At 38.9% G+C, this 17893-nt stretch overlaps 2 protein-coding genes across 3 annotated transcripts in view; one reads left to right on the plus strand and one right to left on the minus strand.

Annotated features, from left to right (window-relative positions):
- The window catches only part of rnf207a (ring finger protein 207a), a 50880-nt gene extending 36962 nt beyond the window's left edge, over positions 1–13918 (minus strand). For both annotated transcript variants that reach the window (XM_057847107.1, XM_057847105.1), the window contains exons 1-2: positions 13843–13918; positions 10081–10271 (exon numbers count right to left, since the gene is read on the minus strand). In XM_057847107.1, coding sequence (XP_057703090.1) covers positions 10081–10271 — 191 coding nt within the window. In that variant the 5' untranslated portion in view covers positions 13843–13918. The remainder of the gene's footprint in view (positions 1–10080; positions 10272–13842) is intronic.
- Positions 267–2371, plus strand: zpr1 (ZPR1 zinc finger). The gene has a single exon (XM_057847108.1). The coding sequence runs from the start codon at positions 427–429 to the stop codon at positions 1759–1761; it is 1335 nt and encodes a 444-aa protein (XP_057703091.1). The 5' UTR covers positions 267–426; the 3' UTR covers positions 1762–2371.
- Positions 13919–17893: the final 3975 nt, after the last annotated feature.

Below are 17893 nucleotides of genomic sequence, written 5' to 3' on the forward strand. Positions count from 1 at the left end.
TCATACGTACTGTACATTCATTCTCTCACTCTTTCTTTCAAATGATGTGGGGGTGTACGTGGGCATACATACATGTAAATAAAGTGCACATAAATATGTTTTAAGAACTGTTTTATATAGCAATACAATATTTTTTTTAACCAAAATCCGCGATGGCGTATGGCAGTGAAAATTGAGCCGCGAAGTAGCGAGGGATCACTGCTTTATAGCCAAAATTCAGTTGCAGCATTCAAAAAAGCCTGCTAGGGTCACTGAAGGTCTCCAGTCTCAGCTACACGTCGACACCGAAGAAGAAATGCGGAAGTAGCCGAGGGGACGTCATTGCTAGCATGTGCTGACTGTGTGCTGTCTAGAAACTTCTCCGGCTCAGCGCCAACCCACATTTCAAACATTTAATCCAGCGTAAAACACTACCGAAGCGACAAAATGTCCGTAATTGCCCAGGAACACGTTCGAGGCGGGAATGTTTTTAAAGACCTGAGCGCCGACGACGAAGACTGGCAGCCGACCGAAATCGAGAGCTTGTGCATGAACTGCTACCAGAACGGTACGACACGTTTGCTCCTCACCAAAATCCCCTTTTTCAAAGAAATCATCGTCAGCTCGTTCAGCTGCGACCAATGCCGCTGGTCCAACACGGAGATCCAGTCGGCGGGGCGCATCCAGGAGCAAGGTGTGTGCTACACGCTTAAAGTCACGAGTAAACATGACTTGAACCGCGAAGTGGTCAAAATGGACAGCGCGACCACCAGAATACCAGAGCTGGATTTTGAGATCCCTCCGTTTACGCAGAAAGGTGCTTTGTCCACCGTAGAGGGGCTTCTGGACCGAGCCGTTGCCGGGTTGGAGCAGGACCAAGCGGCCAGGCGGGAGGCTGACCCTGAAGTAGCTGATAAAATCCACACTTTCCTCCAGAAGCTGAAGAAGCTAAAAGACGTGGACGAGGCCTTCACGGTGGTGATCGAGGACCCGTCAGGCAACAGTTTCGTGGAGAACCCGTCCGCCCCGCTGAAGGACGAAGCCCTGACGGTGTCCTGGTTTCGGAGAAGCGCGCAGCAGGAGAAGCAGTTGGGCTTGCGAGCTGACGACGAGTCGGATAATGACCCACCGCCCGGTGATGATTTGGAGTCCATGCGAGGCGAGGTGCTGGTCTTCAACACCAACTGTCCGGAGTGTAACGCGCCGGCTTCCACCAACATGAAGCTGGTGCAGATCCCTCACTTCAAGGAGGCCATCATCATGGCAACCATCTGCGACTCCTGCGGCCACCGCACAAACGAGGTCAAATCGGGCGGCGCCACCGAGGACAAAGGCACCAAGATCACCCTGCGAATCACCTCCGCGTCTGACATGACGCGCGACTTGCTCAAGTCCGAAACGTGCTCCGTCTTCATCCCGGAGCTGGACTTCGAGCTGGGCATGGCGGCGCTCTGCGGCAAGTTCACCACCGTCGAGGGCCTCCTGACGGACATTAAGGACCTGGTGGTGGCCAAGAACCCCTTCGTGTGCGGAGACAGCGGCGACTCGTCCCGCGCGGACAAGCTCAAGGAGTTCGGCGAGAAGATCGACAGCATCATCGCGGGCCGGACCAAGGCCCGGTTGATTCTCGACGACCCGGCGGGGAACAGCTACCTGGAGAACGTGTACGTGCCCGAACCCGACCCGGAGATGACAGTGGAAATTTACGAGCGCACTTTCGAGCAGAACGAAGAACTCGGGCTGAACGATATGAAAACGGAAAACTACCAGGACGATAATTGAAAATTAGACGGCGCTTTCACAATAACAAAAAAATTTACCTCCAACGTGTTTGTTTTATCACGTCACTTCTAGAGTTGAGCTCGTGTCCATTTTTAATCACGACATAAGACAATTTAAGTTGTTTATGAAAGGGTGGGAATTTAGGAACATTTTTTTTAATGGCAGAATGACTTCAAGTTGTTTGAGTAAAGCAAAGCTGTGCTACTTGACAGCTAGTAATTCTACAAGTGCACATATTTGGAAGAGCATATGAGTACATGGGAAATGTATTTTCCAGATTTAGAATTGACTGGATAGAAATATTTGGGTTGCAGCTGGCATGGGAATTCTCTCATTTTAGATTTTTTTTTGTGTGTGTGTGCATACGTCAGTATAATTTATCAGAGCAACGTTCAGAATTGAAACTGAATTGTATTTTTTTAACAGGATTATTTGTATAATTATCAATTTTATTTGGACAATGACCGTTTGTATTCATCTGGTTTGGAGACCTTATGTTAAATGTGTGGTGGTATGTCCAATTAAAACGCCAAATGTTGCATCATATGTATATATGTGATATCAGAGGTTTAAAAATGTTGAAATGCAAAACCAATTCGGAAATAAAGGTTTCATTGTATCATTTATTATGGATTGTTTCATCAAGCATACACTCATTTTACATTAATTCAATCTGATACACTTAGCTGTCGTTTGCAGTAAAATATAAATTTAGGAACTGTATAATAAGTAGGTCTGCAGAATCGATTACCGTATTTTTCGGACTGTAAGTCGCACCTGGCCAAAAATGCGATATGAAGAGGAAAAAAAAAAGTCGCACTGAAGTATAAGTCGCATTTTTGGAGGAAATTTACTTGATAAAATCCAACACATAGAACAGATATGACATCTTAAAAGGCTATTTAAAATAAAAATACAATAGAGAACAACATGCTAAATAAGTACAGTATGATAACGTTACATGATGCATGAACAACAAAATGCGAACATGACCGGTATGTTAACGTAACATAGCTATTAAGAGTTATTCACATAACTATAGCATAAAGAACATGCTAACAAGTTCACCAAACTATCAGTGTCACTCCAAAACACCAAATAACGTGAAATTATATAATAATTAGGGCTGTCAAACGATTAAAATTTTTAATCGAGTTAATTACAGCTTTAAAATTAATTAATCGCAATTCAAACCATCTATAAAATATGCCATATTTTTCTGTAAATCATTGTTGGAATGGAAATATAAGACACAAAACGGATATATACATTCAACATATGGTACATAAGTACTGTATTTGTTTATTATAACAATAAATCAACAAGATGGCATTAACATTATTAACATTCTCTTAAAGGGGTCCATGGATACAAAGACTTGTAGTTCTTAAAAGATAAATGTTAGTACAAGTTATAGAAATTATATATTAAAACCCCTCTTAATGTTTTCGTTTTGTTAAAATTTGTAAAATTTTCAATCAAAAAATAAACTAGTAGCTTGCCTTTATTGATGTCAATAATTACACCATGCTCACTCTACTAACCCATAAAATCAGTTGGACCCAAGCGCCAGCAGAGGGCGCAAAACACCAAAAAACAAGTAACAAGCCGGCATTACGCTGTACTGTCATTTTAATCTGAGCGGGGCATGTGCGTTAATTGCGTCAAATATTCTTATGTGATTAATTTTAAAAATTAATTACTGCCCGTTAACGCGATAATTTTGACAGCCCTAATGATAATGTGGTATTAATTTCACACATAAGTCGCTCAAGAGTATTAAGTGGCACCTCCAGCCAAACAATGAAAAAAACCTACGGTTTACCGTCCAAAAAAATACGGTAATCTATTGATTAATTAGTTCTAGTAATCGGATTACAAACCTTTAATGCCTTACGGAATACATTTTCAGACATGTAAAAGAAAATAAGTGTTTATGCTTGCAATAATATTTGTTTTGGCTGGCTAAGATTGCACTTTCAAAAGAGCATTCAATTCGAAAAAAAAAATTCCCGAGTGTTTCTTCAAACAATGCAGAATTGCACTTTCATTAAAAATTTTAAATACCTGAGTTTAGGCTCAAACTGTATTTAAAAAAATGATTAAAGCACAACAAAAGAACAATTGGCTAACTTGCATAGCAAAAGTACGCTAGCTTAAATGCTAGAAAATGCCAACATTTTTTACAAAGCTCTTAACAAATCGTTCAAACACATATTCCCACCAAAAAATTCTAAAACTTTTTTCCCCTTATTTTGAATCTTGCGGCTTACAGTCCGGTGCGGCTTATTTGATGATTTATTTGGGTTAATAGGTAACATTTTATTTAACAGCGCGACATAAGACTGCCATAAGACCGGCATAATTATGGCTTGACATTATCATGGTCATTAATGAATGCTTATGACATATATCACTAAGTATCATCCCACAAATTATGTCACTAACTCCATTTATGTCCAGCTCGGATCTTTTACATCCATTCAAAATGGAGATAATTTGTCGGATGACGCAAAATGACATCTGTCATAAGCATTCATTAATGGTCATGGCAGTGTCATGTCAAAATTATGACGGTCTTATGGTGCCACTGTCAAATAAAGTGTTACCAAATTCCATAATTTGCAATTAATGAAACAACCGGAACAGTAACTGAAGAAATAATCAGTACAGAACATGAATTTTGATTTGTTATTTACATCTGTAGCGCTGCAATGCATGCTAGGAGGCATGTTGGACGACGACAATAACAGTGTTGACAGCAGGTGGCAGCAGAGGTTGACTGTCTCAACCAAGAGAACAGTGATGGCCAAATGAAGCTTCTTGAAGCAATGAAGCTTTGCAGCCAATTGGTTCAAAGCTTCATGGTGGTTCATTTGGTCTTATAACAATCTTATGATCCCGCTGTCATAGAAAGTGTTACCGGTTGATATCTTTTGGTGTTAATATCCCATAATACAGTATAGTCCCGTGCGCCTTATCGATGAACAAATGCCGTTTTCGTTTCAAATTTGGTGGGTGGCGGCTTAAAGTGAGTTGCACCTTATAGTGCGAAAATTACGGTATATTACGAATGCATAAACAAACATATATGCTCAAACAACAACCCACAACTTTATGTTGGCCTTAACAGGGAGCAGCTGGATTCAGCCACGTTAAATGAGCAATGCCGTATTCACTGTTGCCACTAGAAGGCAGTGTATCCGCCCAAATCAATAAAACTGAATGCAAACACATTCAAAACAAAACATTACAACGCCACTCTAATTAAATGAATCCTCAAAGCTTTTTTTCTAATTGAATTACACGAGCTAATCGATTAATCGTTGCAGCACTAATAATAAGTCAAAACTATGTTCGTAACCATTGATGGCGATAGACGTCCAATGCATTTGACTATCAATGGGAGCAGTAATGCTAAATCATTCATATTTAACTCCTTCAGTGCTGAATAGGGCTGTCATGATTAATCAACAACTAATTGATTATCAATCAGCTATTTTGATTATCAATTGATTGAATATTATTGACATTAACATTCTTTTTTAGCCTCTTTGAATAGTGTTTCTCCGTTGTTGTTTTTTTAAATTAAAAGACTTGTTAATATTTTTTTAATTTAGACAATAAAAATTTATTTCTATCCCCCAAAATTTAAAAAGGAAGAAACAGTAAATACTCTAGATTTCTATAGTCTTCAAGAAATTTATGCAAAGGGAATAATTTGTTAATGATTATGATTATATTGATAATTATAATAAATTCATAATCCAACTGCAAAATTACAGCTCAAAATCTTAAGACCAGACTAATATAACGATACTGTGATTTATACCGTAAACTGCTACATTTTTCCCTAATTTTGGATCCTGCGGTTTATAGTCCAGTGCAGTTTATTGATTTGGGTTGATATTAGGGCTGTCAAAATTATCGCGTTAACGGGCGGTAATTTTTTTTTTATTTTATCAATCACATTAAAATTAGGGTTGTCACACGGTTAAAATTTTTAATCGAGTTAATTCCAGCTTAAAAATTAATTAATCGTAATTAATCGCAATTCAAGCCATCTATAAAATATGCCATATTTTTCTGTAAATTATTGTTGGAATGGAAAGATAAGACAAGACGGATATATACATTCAACATACGGTACATAAGTACTGTATTTGTTTATTATAACAATAAATCAACAAGATGGCATTAACGTTATTAACATTCTCTTAAAGCGATCCATGGATAGAAAGACTTGTAGTTCTTAAAAGATAAATGTTAGTTATAGAAATGTTTTATTAAAACCCCTCTTAATGTTTTCGTTTTATTAAAATTTGTAACATTTTCAATCAAAAAATGAACTAGTAGCTCGCCGTTGTTGATGTCAATAATTACACCATGCTCACTCATGGTACTAACCCATAAAATCAGTCGCACCCAAGCGCCAGCAGAGGGCGACAAAACTCCAAAAAACACAAGTAACAAGTGGGCATTGCGCTGTGCTGTCATTTTAATCTGTTTCAGCGGGGCATGTGCGTTAATTGCGTCAAATATTTTAACTAAGGCTGTCAAAATTATCGCGTTAACGGGCGGTAATTATTTTTTTTAATTAAGCACGTTAAAATATATATATATATATATATACAGTGCCTTGCAAAGTATTCGGCCCCCTTGAACCTTGCAACCTTTCGCCACATTTCAGGCTTCAAACATAAAGATATAAAATTTTAATTTTTTGTCAAGAATCAACAACAAGTGGGACACAATCATGAAGTGGAACAACATTTATTGGATAATTTAAACTTTTTTAACAAATAAAAAACTGAAAAGTGGGGCGTGCAATATTATTCGGCCCTCTTGCGTTAATACTTTGTAGCGCCACCTTTTGCTCCAATTACAGCTGCAAGTCGCTTGGGGTATTTTTCTATCAGTTTTGCACATCGAGAGACTGACATTCTTGCCCATTCTTCCTTGCAAAACAGCTCGAGCTCAGTGAGGTTGGATGGAGAGTGTTTGTGAACAGCAGTCTTCAGCTCTTTCCACAGATTCTCGATTGGATTCAGGTCTGGACTTTGACTTGGCCATTCTAACACCTGGATACGTTTATTTTTGAACCATTCCATTGTAGATTTGGCTTTATGTTTTGGATCATTGTCCTGTTGGAAGATAAATCTCCGTCCCAGTCTCAGGTCTTGTGCAGATACCAACAGGTTTTCTTCCAGAATGTTCCCGTATTTGGCTGCATCCATCTTCCCGTCAATTTTAACCATCTTCCCTGTCCCTGCTGAAGAAAAGCAGGCCCAAACCATGATGCTGCCACCACCATGTTTGACAGTGGGGATGGTGTGTTCAGGGTGATGAGCTGTGTTGCTTTTACGCCAAACATATCGTTTTGCATTGTGGCCAAAAAGTTCAATTTTGGTTTCATCTGACCAGAGCACCTTCTTCCACATGTTTGGTGTGTCTCCCAGGTGGCTTGTGGCAAACTTTAAACGAGACTTTTTATGGATATCTTTGAGAAATGGCTTTCTTCTTGCCACTCTTCCATAAAGGCCAGATTTGTGCAGTGTACGACTGATTGTTGTCCTATGGACAGACTCTCCCACCTCAGCTGTAGATCTCTGCAGTTCATCCAGAGTGATCATGGGCCTCTTGGCTGCATCTCTCATCAGTTTTTTCCTTGTTTGAGAAGAAAGTTTGGAAGGACGGCCGGGTCTTGGTAGATTTGCAGTGGTCTGATGCTCCTTCCATTTCAATATGATGGCTTGCACAGTGCTCCTTGAGATGTTTAAAGCTTGGGAAATCTTTTTGTATCCAAATCCGGCTTTAAACTTCTCCACAACAGTATCTCGGACCTGCCTGGTGTGTTCCATGGTTTTCATAATGCTTTCTGCACTTTAAACAGAACCCTGAGACTATCACAGAGCAGGTGCATTTATACGGAGACTTGATTACACACAGGTGGATTCTATTTATCATCATCGGTCATTTAGGACAACATTGGATCATTCAGAGATCCTCACTGAACTTCTGGAGTGAGTTTGCTGCACTGAAAGTAAAGGGGCCGAATAATATTGCACGCCCCACTTTTCAGTTTTTTGTTTGTTAAAAAAGTTTAAATTATCCAATAAATGTTGTTCCACTTCACGATTGTGTCCCACTTGTTGTTGATTCTTGACAAAAAAATTAAATTTCATATCTTTATGTTTGAAGCCTGAAATGTGGCGAAAGGTTGCAAGATTCAAGAGGGCCGAATACTTTTGCAAGGCACTGTATATATATATATATATATATATATATATATATATATATATATATATATATATATATATATACAGAAACGGTAACTGTGGCAATCAGATACCATTGTAATTCTTTTCAGGTCATTAATTGTCAGACAGAAGCAGTACGGCACAAGGTTACGCTAAAAAAATAAGTTAAAAATATAAAAATGGCTTACCTCTTTGTCCTCTGAAAGACCATGCCAACCCAACAAAGTGTTTACTGCATATGAAATGTGAATGGATTCACCGAGCTGATGTTAAAGTCCGCGCAAGTTGATTCGGTCTTCACATTTTTTCCTCCCGAGTTTTTGGTTCCCGGAAACGTATGAAGAAAACATCCTTCATGTGTCGTAATGTCTAGAGTCGTTTCTACAAGTTCCAAAAAAGCAATGCGTGATCGGCATGTTCGTTTTTGAAAGATAACCGGCGAAAAGTAGCACAAATTACGTGGTTTCTATGCGAGGGCGGGTCTATAATGACCCACTTCGGCTTTACTTCCGCTTTACGATGCGACGTCAAGGTCTAAAAATAGCATGCGTGCGGTACGCCATTATGGACATCAACAATGGCGGGCTAGTAGTTTATTTTTTGATTGAAAATTTTACAAATTTTATTAAAACGAAAACATTAAGAGGGGTTTTAATATGAAATTTCTATAACTTGTACTAACATTTATCTTTTAAGAACTACAAGTCTTTCTATCCATGGATCGCTTTAACAGGATGTTAATAATGTTAATGCCATCTTGTTGATTTATTGTTATAATAAACAAATAAAGTACTTCTGTACCGTATGTTGAATGTATACTGTATATCCATCTTGTGTCTTATCTTTCCATTCCAGCAATAATTTACGGAAAAATATGGCAATAATAAGTAAATAAGTAAAAATAAGTAAAAATAAATAAAATAATTATGACATAACACTATCATGGGCATTGATGAATACTTATGACAGATGTCATTAAGGGTCATCCGGCAAGTTTTGTCACTAACTCCATTTATGTCCAGCTCGGATCTTTTACATCCATTCAAAATGGACATAATTTGCAAGATGACACAAAATGACATCTGTCATAAGCTTTCATTAATGGTCATGGCAGTGTCATGTCATAATTATGACGGTCTTATGGCGCCACTGTCAAATAAAGTGTTACTAAATCCCGTAACTAGCAATTAACTAAACAATCGGAACAGTAACTGAAGAAATAATTAGCACAGAACATGAATTTTGATTTGTTATTTACATCTGTAGCGCTTCAATGCATGCTAGGAGGCATGTTGGATGATAACAGTGTTGACAGCAGAGGTTGACTGTCTCCCCCAAGAGAAAAGTGATGGCCAAATGAAGCTTCTTGAAGCAATGAAGCTTTGCAACCAATTGGTTCAAAGCTTCAGGGTGGTTCATTTGCTATATGGCACTATCCAGTGGTCTTGAAGTCCAAGAGGCCAAGAGTGTTGAGAATTCTAAGGCTAGTTTTCTTTTAGAAAATATGAATGTGCTTTTGTTGTTACCATATGAACAAAATGCAACAAGTGCTATGAGGATAATTTGTTATTCATTTTTATTTAGAAATAATACCTGTCCCACAGTGTTTGGCTTTAAATTGTTTCTTTTGTTTGGAAAAGTAGTTCACTAGCTCTAGAAAACATTATTTCACAGCCCAAAATCCACAAAATGTGAGATGACAGGCTATCGCCTCTTCCTTATTTGATGCCACTTAGCAACACAGGCCTGAAGGTCACCCTTGATGGAGATGAAATGCATTGCTATCAAGTTACCGCATTTGATTTGCTTTAAGCTGTCGACTATGCTGCCAAATGCCACGACTCTTTGTTCGCCGTGTGACCGGACGGGCTAAATCTGAGGCCGGGAAGCCTCCCTCGACACCAGCGACACCTCCAGCTGTTCCAGCCACTCAGACCCGAATGAGCCAAGCGGGCTCGTGGACAAGCAAAACACCGAGCTTGCCAAAAGCAAGATTCTCTTCCGCACGTTTAGCAAACATTCCAGCTCCATTTGGTTTGCAATTTGTCTTCAATCTTACCCGCAGAGAGGACAGCTGAGTCGGCTGTCGTTGGTCCGGCCCAGCAAGCAGCGGGCGCAGAAGATGTGGTAGCAGTCCAGCAGACACGGCGACTGGTACTGCTCGTGGCACAGGTGGCAGACCAAAGGGTGCACGTTGGCGCAGTCTACGTTGCAAAGGTTGTCCAAGTTACTCAGGATACCACCAGCCATCTGATTTCATAAAAAACAAAAATTGCACACTTAACTCTTTCAGTCTAATCATATAAACGCCATATGATTCTGCTGTGAATTTAAATTAGTTTGTTAGTGGAAGGCGTCCAGTCCATTTGAACTATATGGGATGGCAGCGGATGAACTTCATTTGCAGCCAGCCCTCACAGATTAAACGGAATGAATGTCTTTCGCCATCAGAGTTGAGTAGAGTAGCCCTAAATTTTACTCGAGTAGCGTTACTTTAAAATTGTATTACTCAAGTAAAAGTAGTCATCCAAACAATTTCTTAAGTACAAGTAAAAATGTTTAAAACTCAATACTTAATACTAGTGATGCACGATAATGCATTTTTCAACCGATACCGATAACCAATAATCACCTCCTCCTTCCAGCCGATAACCGATAATGTCAAGCCGATAACTCTATTGAAAAGATATACATATACACAAATTTAAATTATAAAAAAGAGGAAATGTTACTGTGCAAAAATACAATTTATCACTACTTTTTCCACATCAGATGTAGAACATGTAGTAAATTCCAACGTCGAATCATTGTATATTGATTAATATTCATAATGCTTACAAATTAATGACTTAATTGCACAAAAAATACCTTTAGGAGGGGTTGGGGTGCCGGCCCAGAATTCGACAAAATTGTGTCGGTTGCACACATTTGAAGGCTAAATAAAGTATAGAATTATCGGATTGCATTATCGGTTGAATTTTTTAAAATCTCTGTTACCGGTGTGACGTCATAATTGCCATTATCGGCCGATAATTATCGGTAACCGATATTATCGTGCATCTTTACTTAATACTCAATTACTCAATACTCAAGTAATGAGTATCATTGTGAGTAGCTGCATGCAATGTCTGAATTGATTTAAAACGATGGTATATTTTTTTTCCTCTGCACAACTTCATCTAAATGAACTGTTATTATTATACTGTACTATAACCTACTACATGAGCATATGGGGCCAAAAAATTCAGATAAATTATCAAATTCAGACATCACCCATCCAAAGCGCATGAGGGCCCTCTAGTGGAAAAAAAAAAACATATTTCCTACCTTAAAATTAAAAAATATTAATAGTTAATAGTAGACGCTCAATCCATTTAAACTATGAGGGCTGGTTCAAATGGATTGGGCTTCTATCGCTGTCACACGTGGGTAGAGTAGCAAAACATTTTATTGGGAAAACGTGACTAAAAAAAATACTCAAGTAAAAGTCATTCCAAAAAAAAAAAAAAAAAAAAAATTTAAAAGTGGTGAAAAGAGTGCTCAATTAATGAGTAATATTGTGAGTAACTGCTTAAAATGTCTGATAATTTTTAAAACAATGGTATATTTTTTTTCTTAATACAACGTCATCTATATGCATTGTTTATGTTCTACTGTATTATAGCGTATGTATTACACAACCATGTTAGGCCAAAAGAAATCATCGGATTCCGAATGGAAAAATCCACAGAAATGAAACACCACCTGTCCAAAGAGCATGAGTGCTCTCGAGTGGAGAAAACTTATTTCTTAGCATGAAATTAAAATGATCATATCGCCGGTTTTCTGTGGTCTATCGGTGCGAAATAAAAACTGGGACAAAGGTTGATGTTGCGACTGTATGTCAAATAATTACATTTTTACCGCGCTTTAAAGAAACCACGTGATTGAATAGCTCAGAGTGATTATAGGATTTCCGGCTGCAAGCTTGTGTGTGGTCATGTAAATGTATTGTTAAGTCTGATTGGAATCATGGAGTCATGTGATTATTGTTGCGACGTCTCATTTGTGAAACTGCTAGAGCCAATGTGCTGGCAAAAATAAAGTCAAATCTAAGATGTAGAAAAATGTAACGAATCGAGTGTAGTCCAAAGTAGCAGAGTAGGAGTAGCGTGTCTTATTCTTCACAAATCTATTCAAATAAAAGCAAAAAGTATGGTGTGGTAAAACTACTCTTAGAAGTACTGTACATTTTTCTCAAAAAGGTACTCAAGAAAATCTAAAGGACTAAATGTAATACATTATAACCCACTTCTGATCGCCATCAATGGCACTTAAGAGCAGAGGTTGGTAGCATCGCCAAAAATTTGACCCAAGAGTAGCGTTACTTCAAATTAATATTATTCAAGTTAAAGAAAAGGTAGTCATCCAAAAAATGGACTCAAGTACAAGTAAAAAAGTATTTGGTGAAAACAATATTCAAGTAATGAGCAACATTGTGAATAACTGCTTATGTTGTTTGATTTTTTTTTTTAAATTTTAAACAAAGGTTGTTGTTTTTTCCTCAGCACAAAGTTTTCTGATATGAACTGTTGTTATTATTATTATTCTCTACTATAACTGATTACATTACCACATTAACCCAAATAAATGAAAAAAAAAACAAACAATCATTGAATTCTGGTGAGAGAAAAAAAATCTCCAGAAAATGGAGCGTGGCACTGAATGAACCCCTTCCTCTTCAAACGTGCCCCTCCTACTTCTATGGCCATCAGTGGTAGCCAATGCCGGGCAACGAGTTAATCTTAGGCCATTTCAGGCCTGTTGATTTTCTGTCACTTCATGTTGATTTTTGGGGCATTTTATGGGTCACTTCCTGTTGAATGTGGGTTACAGTACAGAAAGTGACCCAGGAATGAATAAGCAGTGACTCAAACGCAACAGCAAAAGACCTGGAAATGCCTTAAAATGAACAGAAAGTGACCTGTAAATGGCCAGAAAATCGGAAAGAGTGACTCTGAATGCTTTGGTTTTGGATGAACGAACGTTTATTCGCCCTTTCCACGGATTGGGCGTCAAGCGGCGTCAGTGGCAGCCAAAAAGTTAACTGAGACACTATTATGGTGGAAGATTTTGGTAGCAACTTGGTTGGTTCCTTATTTATATATTTATTTATTTCAAACACTGACATCTTTTTAAAACGATATGTCAATTCTTGGCATGAGCGTATCGATAACCTTTTGGATGCAAAGTATCATGATATATCACCAGTTCTATATTTTGTTACACCCCAAATAGTTAGTATAAGAAGGATGCAATTCATCTAGTAAAAACACCCAATAACGGTTAGTATTGTTCCAATCCAATAGGCTGTATCGGTATTGGTGGCTGTTTTTGGAATATCGGACAGTGTGGGATTTGGATACAAGAGAGGAATTGATCCAGTTTTCACGTTTTCAGCAGCTGTAAATCAAACCACTAGGTTAACATGTCTGCTGTGTGGGAATTCTTCTATTTAGAAACCAAACATGTTGAAAGAGCATCGTCAAATACTTGTAAACAGATCATTTTTTTTGCATCATTTTCAAATGTCTAAAAATATTTGGATTGGAAGTTTTAAAAAAATCGGTATCGGGGCATTATCAGGACAGCGGCAGGCAGCGATCCTTCGCTGCTAACCCTCCCAGTTGAAATAGATTGGACGTGTCTCCTTTAAAAAATCCCCTCATCTGCACAAACTGGAAGTCACTAGCATGTTTCATAGAGTCACGCTTGGCTTGTTGCTAACAGCAGCAGGAATCAAATAACTTCCATAGGGATTAAAATAAACTACCGCTCTTACCTTGACATGTGATTGGTGGTCATCCACAGATAACGCAAAATAAAGTACTGTACCTTCGACCAACAAAACTAAATAGTCCACAGAGGGCAAAAGAGAGCCACTGTCTTACCTTGCAGCGGCGCTATCAGCCTGCCCCCAGCAGGAATGACAACAATGCTTCAATAGTAGGCCCTCGGTCAGCCTCTGCCAGGCAGCTGACGGCACACACCTCGTGCCGTTGGCTGCAGCCGGCACCCCACGTATTGCCAAAGTGCAACATGGACATGCAGTTGTCCAAGCGTCAACACCTCGAGTGCGGCTGGGGTCTTGGTGAAGACAGCAAACGGCATCTCAAGAATGAAACAAAGAGGAACCTCTAATCAGTGAACAAAGATATAACCACATATTTTTGAGGTGTCCAGTCTTGGACCTGCTGCAACTGCTACTTGTGACGGTGAGGGGCTCAGCGACACCCACTGCTCGGTAGGGAAAGAAACCAGAGTGCCAGAAATCAAGTCTCCAAACACCAGAAGCTACAATAAAAAAAACTCACCAGAAATAGAAGCTCAATTTTTTCTAGTCATTTTAACAAAGCAAGTGTCGCTAAGATGATTATGAAAATCTCTTGTTCGACTCAGAACAAGTGATTGAAAATTGAAAAAATTCCTCCTGCGAATGTTAATATGACAAGGTCACTGATTTGTTCATTTCGCTGTCACTTAAAAAGGGATTTAGACTTACACACCTCCTCCAATCATCGCACAGAGAAGCAGAGCGTCCCGGCCAGCCAAGCCAAGCCCCGCCCAATGCCCATAGACCCACACAGACGCTGTGCGTTCGATGGGCGGGATGGACCCACCCTTTAACCTATGACTCATCTCGTTTCACTGCAGTGGAACAATGCGCTCTCAACTCTGGAGATGCACCGGCGTCCACATTGTTTATAGGAGTGAAACTACGCGAATGAATGAACTCGGGCTGCAGCTATCGATTAATCTATCAACTAGTTAGTTTGAATAATAGAGTAATCGGATTATGAACATGCATTGTAGAATAAACTGGGAGATGTAAAACAAAGGCTTGCTAAGATTGCACTTTCGAAAGAGCATTAAATGCTAATACAAATTAAAATTCCTGAGTGCTTCTTCAAACTATGCAGGATTGCAGTTTCATTTAAAAAATAAATTAAAATACACGAGCTTGGACTAAAATGGTGTAAAAAATAAATAAATGAGGAACTCGGTACAATAAAAGAACAACTGGCTAACTTGCATAGCAAAAGTCTGCTAGCTTAAATGTTCTAAATGCTAACGGGTTTTTTTTTTCTCACAATGCTCTTAACAAATCGCTCATAAACATATTCCCACAGAAAACAAAATGCAAAATTTACCTATAAACTAGATTATGAATGTATTAAAAAACACATTAGCTTTAAACAAAAACTTCTCTTATGTTGGTTTTAGCAGGGAGCAGCTGGATTCAGCCATATTAAATGAGTTATGTCATATTCACTGTTGACACGAGAGGGCAGTGTATCCCCTCAAATCAATAAAACAAAATACAAACGCTTTCAAAACCATTTCACTGTGTCACTCTGATTAAACGAAGACTCGAAGCAGCAAAATTTGATTCGAAGCTTTTTTCTAATCGAATTACTCGAGGTAATCGATTAATCTTTGCAGCACTGGAATGAATAGCAAGCCGCATCGTAACCAGTGATAAGAGGCTAATTCTGAACAAAAGTACGTAGCGCCTCTTTAGTAAATGACATATGTACACACAACAATATACATTTGATCACTTATTGTTTGCCTTTTTGAGAGTAGTTGAGCTTCCATTGCAGTCTTAGAGCAATCGGCACTGGTTTTGAAGTAGAAAAAAGTTGATTTTCCCTTAATACAGGTTCTTTAAATTCTCTTGCACAGCAGATGACAATACACAATACAGGGACAATAGATCGTCATCTGTTTACAATGACCTGGGGAGAAAAGCTCCCACTTTTCTTTCAAATAACGTCACAGGTTACAGACATTTAGTAAATATGAAACAATATGGAAATTAATAAACCAGATAAAATGATCAAATATGTGGGAATAAATATATCTACAGTTGTAATCGTATTTTTATGCTGCTCGCTTGACAGGAAGGGTTTTAATCTCAATAGGACATTTCCTGATAAAATAAATAAATAAAAAATCTTGGATACACATGTGTCTCAAATAATGTAGATTCCTTTTGGAGCACCCTGTATAAAAACAGTTCACTGTATACCGTAATTTTCGGACGGCCATAGATACGCTGCACTGGACTATAAGCCGCAGTTGTCGTCACTGTATTATGGGATATTTACACCAAAGTATATTAACCGGTAACACTTTATTTGACAGCGGCATCATATGACTGTCATAAGACCAAATGAACCACCATGAAGCTTTGAACCAATTGGCTGCAAAGCTTCATTGCTTCAAGAAACTTTATTTGGCCATCATTGCTCCCTTGGGGGAGACAGTCAACCTCTGCTGCCACCTGCTGTCAAAACTGTTGTTGTCCAACATGCCTCATAACATGCATTGCAGCGCTACAGATGTAAATAACAATCAAAATTCATGTTCTGTGCTAATTATTTCTTTTGTTACTGTTCCAGTTGCTCCATTAATTGCTAATTATGGTATTTGGTGACATTAGACAATCATAATTATGACATGACACAATCATGAGCATTAATGAATGTTTATAACAGATGTCATTTAGTGTTACCCGGCAAATTATCTCACTTTTGAATATATGTAAAAGATCCAAGCTGGACACAAATGGAGTTAGTGACATAATTTGCTGGATGACACTTAATGACATCTTTCATAAGCATTCATTAATACGCATGATTGTGTCATGTCATAATTATGATGGTCTTATGACAGTCTTATGACACCGCTATCAAATAAAGTGTTACCTATTAACCCAAATAAATCAACAAATAAGATGCACTGGACAATGAGCCTCAGGACTGAAAATGAAGGGAAAAAGTAGCATTATATAGTCCGAAAATTATGGTGTATATACACTCACCGGCCACTTTATTAGGTACACCATGCTAGTAACAGGTTGGACCTTTTGCCTTCAGAACTGCCTCAATTCTTCGTGGCATAGATTCAACAAGGTGCTGGAAGCATTCCTCAGAGAGTTTGGTCCATAATGACATGATGGCATCACACAGTTGGTGCAGATTTGTCGGCTGCATATCCATGATGCGAATCTCCCGTTCCACCACATCCCAAAGATGCTCTATTGGATTGAGATCTGGTGACTGTGGAGGCCATTTGAGTACAGTGAACTCATTGTCATGTTCAAGAAACCACTCTGAGATGTTTCCAGCTTTATGACATGGCGCATTATCCTGCTGAAAGTAGCCATCAGAAGTTGGGTACATTGTGGTCATAAAGGGATGGACATGGTCAGCAACAATACTCAGGTAGGCTGTGGCGTTCCAACGATGCTCAATTGGTACCAAGGGGCCCAAAGAGTGCCAAGAAAATCTACCCCACACCATTACACCACCACCAGCAGCCTGAACCGTTGATACAAGGCAGGATGGATCCATGGTTTCATGTTGTTGACGCCAAATTCTGACCCTACCATCCGAATGTCGCAGCAAAAATCGAGACTCATCAGACCAGACAACGTTTTTCCAATCTTCTATTGTCCAATTTCGATGAGCTTGTGCAAATTGTAGCCTCAGTTTCCTGTTCTTAGCTGAAAGGAGTGGCACCCGGCGTGGTCTTCTGCTGCTGTAGCCCATCTGCCTTAAACTTCGATGTACTGTGCATTCAGAGATGCTCTTCTGCCTACCTTGGTTGTAACGGGTGGTTATTTGAGTCACTGTTGCCTTTCTATCAGCTCGAACCAGTCTGGCCATTCTCCTCTGACCTCTGGCATCAACAAGGCATTTCCGCGCACAGAACTGCCGCTCACTGGATATTTTTTCATTCTCTGTAAACCCTAGAGATGGTTGTGCGTGGAAATCCCAGTAGATCAGCAGTTTCTGAAATACTCAGACCAGCCCTTCTGGCACCAA

The sequence above is a fragment of the Corythoichthys intestinalis genome, chromosome 9 (assembly GCF_030265065.1).
Source record: "Corythoichthys intestinalis isolate RoL2023-P3 chromosome 9, ASM3026506v1, whole genome shotgun sequence".
Lineage (NCBI taxonomy): Eukaryota > Metazoa > Chordata > Actinopteri > Syngnathiformes > Syngnathidae > Corythoichthys > Corythoichthys intestinalis.

Excerpts from the sequence above, each read along its gene's own strand:
- zpr1 (XM_057847108.1), top strand. The coding sequence starts at position 427 with ATGTCCGTAATTGCCCAGGAACACGTTCGAGGCGGGAATGTTTTTAAA.